Source organism: Fukomys damarensis, unplaced genomic scaffold (genome assembly GCF_012274545.1).
Source record: "Fukomys damarensis isolate Sample0158 unplaced genomic scaffold, DMR_v1.0_HiC HiC_scaffold_13, whole genome shotgun sequence".
In the NCBI taxonomy this organism is placed as follows: Eukaryota; Metazoa; Chordata; class Mammalia; order Rodentia; family Bathyergidae; genus Fukomys; species Fukomys damarensis.
In genome coordinates, this window is record NW_022900925.1 from 24,357,560 (window position 1) to 24,368,910 (window position 11,351).

The 11,351-nt window shown below is 57.7% G+C and overlaps 1 protein-coding gene and 1 long non-coding RNA gene across 3 annotated transcripts; one reads left to right on the forward strand and one right to left on the reverse strand.

Annotated features, from left to right (window-relative positions):
• Window positions 1-82: 82 nt before the first annotated feature.
• Ca4 (carbonic anhydrase 4) lies at window positions 83-8,077 on the forward strand. Of its 2 annotated transcripts, none has more exons than XM_010626767.3 (8): window positions 83-292; window positions 3,903-3,954; window positions 4,691-4,846; window positions 5,507-5,652; window positions 5,755-5,847; window positions 6,042-6,108; window positions 6,219-6,382; window positions 7,199-8,077. In XM_010626767.3, the coding sequence occupies exons 1-8, from the start codon at window positions 92-94 to the stop codon at window positions 7,391-7,393; spliced, it is 1,074 nt and encodes a 357-aa protein (XP_010625069.1). In that variant the 5' UTR covers window positions 83-91; the 3' UTR covers window positions 7,394-8,077. The 2 variants fall into 2 exon arrangements, with proteins under 2 accessions (XP_010625069.1, XP_010625068.1); XM_010626766.3 differs by lacking the exon at window positions 83-292 and adding an exon at window positions 389-2,542 and having other exon boundaries at window positions 3,901-3,954.
• LOC104864045 lies at window positions 7,054-8,948 on the reverse strand. The gene is made up of 3 exons (XR_004516979.1): window positions 8,866-8,948; window positions 7,366-7,471; window positions 7,054-7,219 (listed from the first exon to the last, which is right to left on the reverse strand). It is a non-coding gene; the product is annotated as an uncharacterized LOC104864045 (long non-coding RNA).
• Between the last annotated feature and the right edge of the window lie 2,403 nt (window positions 8,949-11,351).

Here is an 11,351-nt window from a genome sequence, read left to right on the forward strand (position 1 = left end):
TAGGTCTCTGCCTGGCAGAGATAGAAACACTGTTCTGAGGCACTTTTAGCAGAGAAGCCCTTCAGGCCTAAGGGAGCGCCTGGACCAGGCGATGGGAGGGGAGGCCCCGCCAGGAGGAGGAGCCGCCTCCTGTGCCCCGCTTCGGGGCTCCGCTATAAAACCCCGCGGGCAGGATCGCGACACACCCCCCTCGGTGCGACACCCGGGTTCCGCGGTATCTTCTCTGTCGCGCACCATGAGGCTGCTGCTTGCTGCCCTCGCCCTCGCCCTGGCAGTGCAAGGAAGAAAGGAGGTGCCTGGAAAGTACCTTCTCCTTTTAGTATTTTAGTTTAATTCAAAGGAATAAAGGTTTCTAATAACCTCTGTGTGTAAGGCTATTGGACCCCCCAGGTGCCCCTCGGGGATCCTGCCCACCTGCGGGCGTGGGCGGACTCTGCGGGGCGCTGCCTGGCGTCCCACGGCGAGACCAGCGAGTCCGAGATAAGGATGCTTCTCCGGCCGCCGCCTTTCTCGTCCCCGTCCCCAGGCCCCGATTCCCACCCTCGGTCCTTTGCCTCCGGGGGCCGCAGGCTCCCTCTGCTCCCCAGCCTCCGGCGCTGGATTGGGAGCCTGGCGGGGGGCACGCGGAGATCCGAGGTCCTGGCCCAGCCGGTCTTTCCGGATAGAGTGATTTTCGTTTAAAGATTAATGGTGAGACCGAGCTCTTAATTATTCGTCTAGGTGGGAGGTGGCTGGAGAGAAGTGTTAATATTTGATAAGGAGCTAAAGGCGCTTTCAGAGCCGGCAACTTCTCCGTGACCCCACAGCCCTTCACAGAAGACCTGGTCCTGGCCGATCGACCCTTGGAATGGTTCTTGGGGTCCACCCCCGCCAAACCTCCCCTCCGAAGTCGGGGCTCCCCCTTGGAGTGGAGTGAGGGGCCCGGGGCCAGGGTCCCCTCGGCGGCAGACGGGATAGAGTGTGCCACCTCGTGGAAGGGACTTAGCTGGCCGTGTGGGGGACAGGGAATATTTTGCAGCAACTCCTAATTCCCATTCCCAGAGGGGAAGAACAGCGGGAAAAGGCAGAATGTTAAAATACTTGTCGCTTGGACATTTGAAACCTACTAAGCAGCTTGGATTTAGTAGAAAGAATTATAATTAACTCGAGTGCATCGCCGTTGTATGGTACTGGGTATGTCACTTAAACAGTCGTCTCACAGTGTAGGGACAGTAAATTGTCACACCAGATGTTCTAAAAATTCCAATAACATAAAGGGCGTGTGTGTGCGTGAGCGTGCACACGCGCGTGCTCCTTCGTGTGGCTGGCTCGTGGCAGATGCCCCTACACGGCGGTTATGAGGCCCTACCCATGGTCTGGGGCCAGCTGGATCTGTTGCCGCTGAGTCTCTCACAAACTCTGCTCCCCCTTTTAATGACTAAGACCTGTTTTCCTCCACCCATTCACCCCCGGGTTAGAAAGTGACCCGTTACAGATGGAAATCCCTGGAGCATCTGCTCCTACTGAGAGAGGGGACAGGAGAGGATACTTGGCCCCCTTCAGAGCCCCAGACCCCCGGCCAGGAGGTGCTGGGACTTTGCCCAGGACGCACAAGGGTTTTGCTGAGCTGGTGTGCAGGATTGCCCCCCCCCCAGAGCAAGGTCCAAGAGAGGGAGCTTCTTAGTCTTGGAGGAAGGGGGATGGGGTGGTAGGTCAGTTAAAGGTGGGGCAATGGTTGGAATGGGCACAGTTTAGGGGGCATGGTTTGTGAGTAGCCCCTCTCCTTCCCAGGCCCCCTTGGAAGTGACCTGAGACAGTGGGCTGAAGGTTTTTATGAAAGAGTACGTGAGTTTGAGCGGATGGTCCTCTCCCTGAGAGGGAAAACCCCACCCTCTCCCCAGGGACACAGCTCTGCCCGCTGGTCTTGGCCTCCTCACCAGTGTGTTTCCCGGCTCCAGCCTCCCGAAAAGGGTAGTTAGAACACTGTTCAGCCAAACGGGTCAAAAGTCTCTGTGATTAAGACAGCGGATCAGAGGTCACCACAGGAGAAGCTGGAGCTGAGCCCTGGAAGAGCACATTCCTAGGCAAAGCTCCACCTGGAGCAGATGGGCCCCTGGGAAGTTGAGAGGGGCTCCACCCTTGGGAGCTGGCTCCCAGGACCTGGCTTGAACCGGAATAGCCTCTCCCTCTCCCAGGGCTCACTGCTGAGGAGAGGCAGGCTCAGCCATCACCCATGCACACGGGGATTGTAACAAGGAACCTCTCGGTGCACACAACTACCAGTCCTCCATCTGGACCCTTGGGAGCCCTGGGAGTGGTGCTACCTTCTGTCCCTGGTGCTCAGAAAAGCAAATGACCTCTGCTGCAGAGGTTAAGCAAGAGGCTGAGCAAGGTTGGAAGGCAGGGAACAGACTGCAGCTTCAGCGCTCTGCCCACCTAAGGGGACGGGACTGCCTAGGTGCTGACCGCTGCCTTTGCAGAGTGGACCCATGTGGGGGTCCCCCGGGACAGCAGCTCCTAGGGGCTGCACCACTTGGACGAAGATACTGCACCTTTGCCAAAGGTACTGGAAAATTTAAAAGCCCAAAGTGATTCTTGGGAGACAAGAAACGAGGACCAGTTTCCTGTGGGTGCTCACTTTCTTGCTCTAGAACCTTCTCCCCATCCCACTGCCTCAACCCTGGCCTCCTGATCCTGTCCCCACCCCAGGGACCAAGAGGAGATGGCGGAGGGCGGCCCTGGCATGAAGTGGGAGGGGCTGTTCTCAGAGGCCTCAGTGGCTGATCTGAGAGTCTGGTTATCTTAGAATCCTCTCATCCCTGAGTTCTTTCCAACTCATTCCATGTCCCTTCTCCTACCCCTCCTTGTCTTTGGCCGTCTGCTCCCTGACAGGAGGCCCTCAGAGGCAGGGAGAAGGGAAGGACTTGTCCCTATGACTTTACTAAGCTCCAGGCTGCGTGGACCACTCCATGCCATTGCTCAGTTAATTCATCCCACAGCCTCATGATGTGGGCATATTAATCCCATTTTACAGATGATAAAACTGAGGCTTAGAGAGATGAAAGGCCCTGCCCCTAAGCCCACAGCTCCAAAGTGGCTCAGCCAGAATTCTAGCTCTGGATAAAATACTTTGTTCATCCTGCTGGTCTGTGTGGTTGTCTAGAGAAGTTTTATTTATTTATTTATTTATTTAGGTACCCGGGATTGAACTCGGGTCCTTGCGCTTGCAAGGCAGGCCACCGAACCGCTGAGCTAAATCCCCAGCCCTAGAGAAGTTTTAAATTTACAGGAAAACTTGAGCACAGAGCATAGAGGCCTCCTACATGCCCCCTCTGCGCCTGCCCCTGCCCCTGTACACTTTCCCTTCCTGTGCTCAACAGCACAGTCTGCATTGGTGTCATAGCTGCGCTGGTGTGGTCTGCTTGTGGTGCAGCCTTTTTTCGGAGGGGTCAGCTCTACTGTCCACAAAGAGGGCGGTCTTAACAGTACAAGGAGACAGGGCGTCCTTGGACAGGCTGCCTACGTCTTCATGACCTGGGAAGCACAGCCTCCTTCTGGCATGAAGGAGGGAGGGAGGGCAAGGCTGATGATCAGGGAATGGGGAGTGTTCTGGGCAGCCTCAGGGATGGGGCTGAGGGGCCACGGAGGGACCCCCTGGAGAACAATGACCTAGAGCAGCTCCTGGGGGTTGGGAACATTCCTATGCTTGTTTTTTTGTTTTTTTTCTGAGACAGGGTCTGCTAGTTCAGGCTGGCCTTGATCTCAGTGTGCTCTGTCTGCTTCACCCTCCCAAGTACGGGTATTACAGGCGTGCACCACCATGCCTGGCTTCCTGTGCTTTCTGAGGTTTCCTTCCCACTTAGAGTCCTGTGCACACAATTTGCATACACTGGCTTCACTCCCTTCTTCTCTCTGCTCCAGAGTCACACTGGTGCTATGAAGTTCAAGCCGAGAACCCTCAATTCAGCTGCGAGGGTGAGTTGTACCAGCCTTGGGGACAGGCCCTTCTGCAGAGTGTGGGCCATTCAGGTGGAGATGGAGACCCAGGGAGGGTGGAGAGGATGAGGGTGACAGTCCCCCACCTGTGTGTGTGTGTGTGTGTGCGTGCGCGCTCATGCGTGCGCACGCTCAGGGAACATGCAACACAGGGCCCTGAGTCTTCACTGACCCCTCCTGTCACTGAGAGGGGGAAGTTCCTGGGAAATAAATCAGCAGCAGCATTAAAGAGAGAAGCACATTTTGCCATCTCCCCCAACACAATGGAGAGTTGGTTTTATTCCAGTGATGCCTTTTCAGGGGGACCCAGAGATGGTTCTTGGCACTTTTTACTCCGATGACCAATTTCCCTGCAGTCTGCTTTCTTTGGCCCAGCCCTGGCCCTGCCCAGCTTGGAGTTGTCAGGTGTGGGAAGCCAGGCCCCTCTGGGCCTCACTGCCTCCCTCCCACTCCTCAGCTCCCAGGCAGCAGGTTACCATGCAAGGGCCCCACACGGTGCACCCATTCTTACCCCAGTGCCCACAGCCTCCAGCAGACCACCCTGTCCCCCTGTGCCACACCACAGCCAGCCTCCCGACCTGGCTGCTGTGTGTCCGTGGAGGAGGAGGAAGGCCAGGAAGTGGAGCCTCTCCGCCCGCTGCCACCCGTGGGTATGTGGGTCTGGCCTCAGGGCAGCGGTGCCCCTGACCAGAAGCCCCGCTCTCTCCCTGCTCAGGGCCTGACCAATGGGGTGGAGACTGCCAGAAGAGCCACCAGTCACCCATCAACATCATGACCAATGAGACCAGGCTGGACCACCACCTGGGGGACTTCTCCTTCTCTGGCTATGACAAGAAGGAAAGGAGGACTGTCCAGAACAATGGGCACTCAGGTGGGTGTCAGGTGTACCGGCTTCCGGTCCAGAGACCCCTGAGGAGCTGAGCACAGGGAGAGCAGGGCTCCAACAGGCAGGGTGGGCAAGGCCCAGTCCCCCTTTGCTGAAGAAGGGCTTGAGAACCCCACGGCGAGGTGTGGGGTAGGAGCAGAGGACTCTTGGAGGAGGAGGAGAAATGGTTTAGCTGCATCTTCAGTCATCTCCTCAGATCAGATTGGGGTGGGGAAGGGGAGGTTCCAGGAAAAAGGGCACGGAGGCGTGAAACAGCTTGGGTTCGGGGAACTACAGTATGAGTAGTAGTGCGGGGAGGACAGACAGATGCTGGGAGGGACCAAGGCAAGGCCCTGGTCCCCCAGGACGAGGAGCTTGGACATTACCCTGAGGGCAGCAGGGCTCCTCCAGGAGGCCAAAGCGGAGGAGAAACCAGGGAAGAGTTGCACTTGGGGCCAGCAGGGGGTGTACAGGAGAGAGGCCAGTGAGGTGGCAGGTAAAGGGCTGGGGCTGCACTGCCCTGTCCCATCCCGCAGGACCCGAGCCCATGAAGGAGGAGGTAGAGTTGGGAGAGAAGTGTCCAGTGTGGGTGAAGCTGGGATGGGCAGCTGGGAGAGGCCCAGGAGAGGCCAGTGTGAGAACTCTGACCCTCCTTTGTCCCCCCAGTAATGGTGTCACTGGAGTCTGGTGTCGCCATCAATGGAGGAGGCCTCACCACACAGTATCGGGCCACGCAGCTGCACCTGCACTGGTCCGAGAAGGTAGACAAGGGCTCGGAACACAGCCTTAACGGGCAACGCTTTGCCATGGAGGTGAGGGTCCCCACCACGCTGGGCTTTGGGTGCACTCGCCTCGGGTGGGCCAGAAGGGTAGTCCGCGCCCTCACTCTTCCCCACCCCCTCACCCTCTACCAGATGCACATCGTCCACGAGAAGGGGGCAGGCACATCAAGCGTCGAGGAAGAGAACCCTAAAGACAAGATTGCGGTGCTGGCCTTCCTGGTAGAGGTAGGGCTCCCACTTGTCCCCTGTTCCAGTGGGAGAAGCTGATCTGCATATCTAGAGAGCTGGGGTGACTGCCCCTGTGCTCCCTGGGACAGTGGGGCCTCAATCCCAGAAGCTGCCTGCTGGTCTCTGGATCGGAATGCCCTGGAGGTCGCCTGCCCAGGACCCTTCCAAAGCCACGGGCTCTCTCATTGCAGGAGGGAGATGAACTCAATGAAGGCTTCAGGCCCCTGGTGGAGGCCCTGGACCGTATCCCCATACCCAGTGAGTCCATTCGGGGGAGGATGCTACCTTTCCCCATGAAGGAAGGGGCAGGGTAGTGAGGCAGCTGCTGTCAGAGTGAGGTCTGTGAGAGGCTCTGTCCCCCACCCCAGATATGAGCACCACAATGGAACCAAGCAGCATAATGGACCTGCTGCCCAAGAAGGGGAAACTGAGGCACTACTTCCGCTACCAGGGCTCGCTCACCACACCGGACTGTGATGAGACCGTTGTCTGGACCGTGTTCAAGGAGCATATTCAGCTCCACAAAGACCAGGTAAGCAGGGCCCCAGCCAGGTGCAGCCTCCCATCCCCAGGCTCCCCGGAAGTCTTGGCTCTGTGTGCCCCAGGTTCAGTCCTCCCTTCACTGGGGAAGCAGATGAGAAAGATCTGGGCTCTTCCTGCTGGGAGGGCTGGGTGAAAGACTGTGGAAAGGATGGTCAGAACAGGCTTCCAGAACAGTCGACGTGAGTCAGCCAGGTTAGGCAGGAAGCCGTCGTCTAGGGAGGGAGGTGAGCTGGGGGAGGGCAGAGCTTGGGGCTGGCCAGTAGTTGCTTAATAGCCACGGGAAATAGATCATTCATTCCACAAATGGCACTAATCCTGCACTATACTAGCCACTGGTCAGAGAGCAGTGAGTCAAAAGGACTCACATTCTTGGCCTTGCCTTTTTTTTTCCATAGCAGGGGCCAGCGGCACCAATGTCATTGCCAGTGGGAATTAGGTAGAAATGCCGATGCTCAGCTCCCTAGACCAGGAATCAGATATTCTGGGGAGGAGGCCCGCCAAGCCCCCCAATAGGCTAACGTGTGCTGAAGTTTGGCGGCACTGTGCCAAACTGTGATGATAGTCAAAGTATGGAGCAGGCCCTGTGGCTGTGACTTAGGGGACCGTATGGGATCCCCCCACGGCACACACTTTATATCCCTTATGTTTTTCAATCTTCATAACAGCATTAGTAGTAGTGGCTTTGGGTCCTTCTTTCCTGAAGGGACCTCAGAAAGGAGAGGCTCTTGGCCCGAGGTCACACAGCAGGGCAGGGTGTGTGTTCGCACCCGCTCCCTCTGCCTCTTCCTGCCTGTCCCTTCCACAGATCCTGGCATTCTCCCAGAAGCTGTATTATGACAAGGAGCAGAAAATGAGGATGACAGACAACGTCAGACCCCTGCAGCATCTGGGAGACCGTCTGGTGTACACGTCCCGGGCCCCAGGACAGCTACTGCCCTTGCCCCTGCCTGCTCTGCTGGTGCCCACACTCACCTGCCTGGTGGCTGGTGTCCTCCGGTGATGGCTCATTCCTGGACAGTGCTCTCTGACCTCAGCCCTCAGAGGCTTGGCTTCCATTCCTTTTGCTTCTCAGGTTGGACTTTGGGTGATTAAAATATGGGTGTATTTTTTGAGAAACCTTTCTCAAGTCTGTTTCCCGCAACTGCTTCTGCGCTGTGCCCATTGCCCGACCCGTTCCAGGGCGGGGGCCTTGAGGCCTGGAGAGCTCTTCTACACAGGCGCTGCCATGTGTCCTGCGTCTCTGAGGGAATTCCATCTCCACCCCACTCCCTTCTGCCCTTGGAGGGCCTATGTGGTGAATGCAAGAGGAGCTCCAGCCTAGTCTCTTCAGTTGGGGAAACTGAGGCCCAAGAAGGCGCGGCTGGATAGAGGCCATGTACTGGGACCAGGGCAGAGTCCACCACAGCATTGGCCCAGTGCTTTCTCCTCTGTCCCGGGGGAAGCAGGGGTGTGTGGGGTCCCATTCAGGCAGGGTGGGAGCTGGGAGTGCATATGTTTGCACACACACTTTCTCAGCATTTATGTTCCAGGCACTGGAGATTTGGCAAGGGTGTGGGGAGAGAAGAGATGGAGCGGGTGGGACAGAGGAAAGTGCCTCCCTCCTGGGGTGCGCAGTCCTGTGGAGAGTCGGACTATAAATAAAAGGGACACAGGGACACGTTGTCTGTGACATCAGAAGGCAGCCGGTGCTGTGGAGAAAGTAAGTCAAGGAGGGGGTTTACATGGCGGCCAGGAAAGGGGCATCCGGAAGACTGGAGGGAGGCGGGAAGCGGGCCATCTGAGGACAGTGTGTTCAGGCTGGAGGGAGGGCGCCAGCCTGGACACAGCAGGCACAGCAAGGAGGGAGGAGCGGCCAAACTGTGTGCAGAAGGTGTGGGGACACGGATTATCGGGGTCTTGTAGGACCCTGTAAAGACAGGGAGCCGCCAGAGTCATGGGAAGCGGTGAGCTGCATAGGGAGCAGGGGCGGTGGAGGGGAAGGCAGAGGAGGGACAGTTCCCAGGCTACTGCCCAAGTCCTAGTCAGGGAGCAGGATTTGCGGATGGGTCAGCCATGGGGTGTGACAGGAAGAGGAATTGGGACTGATCCGGAAGGACCGCCCCTCCCCCACCGCCATTGTGTCTCTGGTGGCGTTTTTCCCTCCTGGGGCCTGAGGGGGAGGGGAGGGCTTGAGACTAGTGGGAGGTGGGCGGGGAGGGAAAGGTCCCTGAGAAAACCAGGGGAGAAGGAAAGACGTGACCCAGGGAAGGCCCTGCAGCCCACGCCCTTTGGACCCCCAGACTCTCAGACCCCATTATCCAGGCAGGGCTGGATTTTGTGGAAACTCAGACCTGGGGAAAGGGACAAGAACCGGCCACATGACCTTGGTGTGCTTCCTCACACTACCAAAGGCATGAGTCGTAGAAGGCCTTGTGGGCTGTTGCCTAGGGCAGGGAACTGGTTGGAGGGGGTAGCCCCTAAACCACCTCCCACCTTGACGCTCCCATGTCCCTGGCCACCTCTGGAGAAGCCCTGGGAGAGGGAGAAACGCTGCTCCCCATCCCTACACCTTTCTCCCTTTTCCATTTGTGACCAAGAATAAACCCGCCCCCCACCGGTGACCTCACAGCAGGGGGGTGGTGTTGCCATTGCTGTGGTAACGTCAGGCCTTCTGTTCAGCAGGGGGTGTGCAGATGGCAGCTGAGGCTGTTTTCCCTTGGTTCTCACGCAGCCTGCAGGGTGGATGGGGTGGATGGGGTGGATCTGGCCGCCTCCCAGGCTCGGGACTCCGAGGTCAGAACTTCGCCTCCCACTCCCATCTGCATGTCCGCCCCAGTCCCTGGCAGAAGGCAGCAGTCCGGGAATGATGTGGCGGCAGAACAAGGAAACCTCGGCTCTTCACAACAGGGAAGCCTCAGCGTCTCCCACCAGGGTGGAAGGCACGCGCCACACCCCCACACCTGCCCATCCCCACCTGCTAACGATCACCCCGGCCCGCAGAGCCAACATGGGCACAGCTTGTCCACAGCCCAGGCCACCTGCCCACGTCCTGCCTGCCCTCCCTGTGGCCCGGAGGCAGAGCAGGTGCTGCCAGAGCACGACTCCTGGCAAGGTCACCTGGCCACCCAGGAGGGGGCAGTGTGTTCCCCGGCTCAGCCCCACTCCGTGGAGGCCAAGGCCGGTGAGCATTGCTTCCTGAGAGTGTGTACTCCTGAAGAGCTTCCACCCCTGAGAGTAACTTCACTCCCTCTGCAATACCTCCGAGGCCCCCAGTGGTCCCCCACTCCGGATAAGGTGGCTCTAAGCTCCTTGTGCCTGGTGTGACCAGCACCCAGTTCTCTCCCGAGCCAGTTGTCAGTGGGTACAGGGCTACCAGTACCCCCTTAGTCACCAGCTCTCATTCATCCCTTAGGTGACTGTGTTAGGTGTGTGTGCGTGTGTGTGTATGTACACACACACGCACACACATACACACGCACACACACGCACACTTCACTGCACACTTCGGGCCCTTTACTGGTAGGCGCTTGACCCAGAGTGTGAAGCACATGGTTGAATGCCTACTATGTATCAGGCGTGTGCTTTATAATCCTACCAGAGGGGTATAATTTCTCCCACTGTATGAGTGGGGAAACTGAGGCACGAGAAGGCTCGGGGAGCCTCTTAGAGCCTGGGGTCAGTGCACAGCTTCGGCCCACAGCCAGCTTTCTCCTCCAACAGTGGCATCACGCAGAGGAAATGGATGCTGTGGCAGGGACAGCACGGGGCCTGCAGCACCCCATCCGACCTGGTGTCCACTGGCTGCTTTCAATCCCTGCAGGGCACTTCTCCCACCCCGTTTCAATTTAGCATCCAGGCAGGAGTCAGGGGCTAAAAATATTCTCTATGTTTAGATAACTCTTGGAAGATAAACTTCCTCATCTTGGCTCTTGCTTTGCGCACTTGCTGGCCCTGCTTCCTGTGGCTCTGATCCGACCGAGTGTAGGAGGGGGAGAGGAAGGGTCCAGAGGGGCCGAGTCAGGGCACAGAGGTGTCGTGTGCGAGCGCGCACGTGGACAGTATAAGCAGCTGCATCACAAACTTCAGGGGATGGCTGTAGGGAGACCCTTGTGAGTGGTGCTGGGCTTCCACCTGGGCTGGGAAGGGATGAGGAGGTGGTCACAAAGGCACGGCTCCCCGCTCTGGCCTTGGTTTATCCACGCACTCAAGGCCTTGGCCCTGCCATCTCACTGAGTATCGCACCTCCCGTTGCATGCATCCTAGTGTCCTGTGGCTGCTTGTTTATCTGCATAGGGGACAATGGCGTGACCTCCTGAGCAAGGAGGATGTCCCAGGGCCCATGCAGGCCAGGGTGGAGCTTCCTCTGGAGGAGACAGAAAGATAGACCAGTCACCAAGGTTCCTTCCACTTCGATTACACACATAGGAGGTCCTTCAGTTTGTTTTGAGTGCTGGCTGCCGCCAGGGCCTGAAAGAACAGGGAGAGGGACCGGGGAGCTGAAAGCAGGGAACGGATCCTGGGTATGTTTTAGAACAAGCTTTATTTTCAACAAGGTTTACTCTTTCAACAAACACAGCTATTTCCTCTGTGCCAGAGACTAATGATTTAGGAAGAAAAAGTCCAGTCAGGCCCTTCCTCCAAGGCTCCTGACCATACAGCAGACAGCAGCACAGGAGTATCAGGTCTGGGAGACAGAGGCAGGAGAGGGCTGCAGGCACCCTGGGACGCAGGCTTCAGTCTCACAGCCTGGGGTTGAATGCCCATCCACTGCCCAGTAGATGCCTCTGATAATTCAGTTCACCCGAGCCTCAGTTCCCTCGTCTATAAAATGGGGGTGATGACAGCTTTCACTGCCTGGGGTCACATCACCAAGTGTGGTGGCACACACCTGTAATCCCAGCACTTGGGAGGCTGAGGCAGGAGATCTGCCTGGATTACATAATGAGATAGACGATTATGGTTTGGGTCTAGATGTTCCC

Bases quoted from the DNA above. Each gene is read 5' to 3' on its own strand.
- Ca4 (XM_010626766.3), top strand. From the start codon at position 2,332: ATGACCTCTGCTGCAGAGGTTAAGCAAGAGGCTGAGCAAGGTTGGAAG. The intron at 2,543-3,900 runs GTACTGGAAAAT...TCTCTGCTCCAG, and splicing joins ATACTGCACCTTTGCCAAAG to AGTCACACTGGTGCTATGAA. The intron at 5,848-6,041 runs GTAGGGCTCCCA...CTCTCATTGCAG, and splicing joins TGCTGGCCTTCCTGGTAGAG to GAGGGAGATGAACTCAATGA.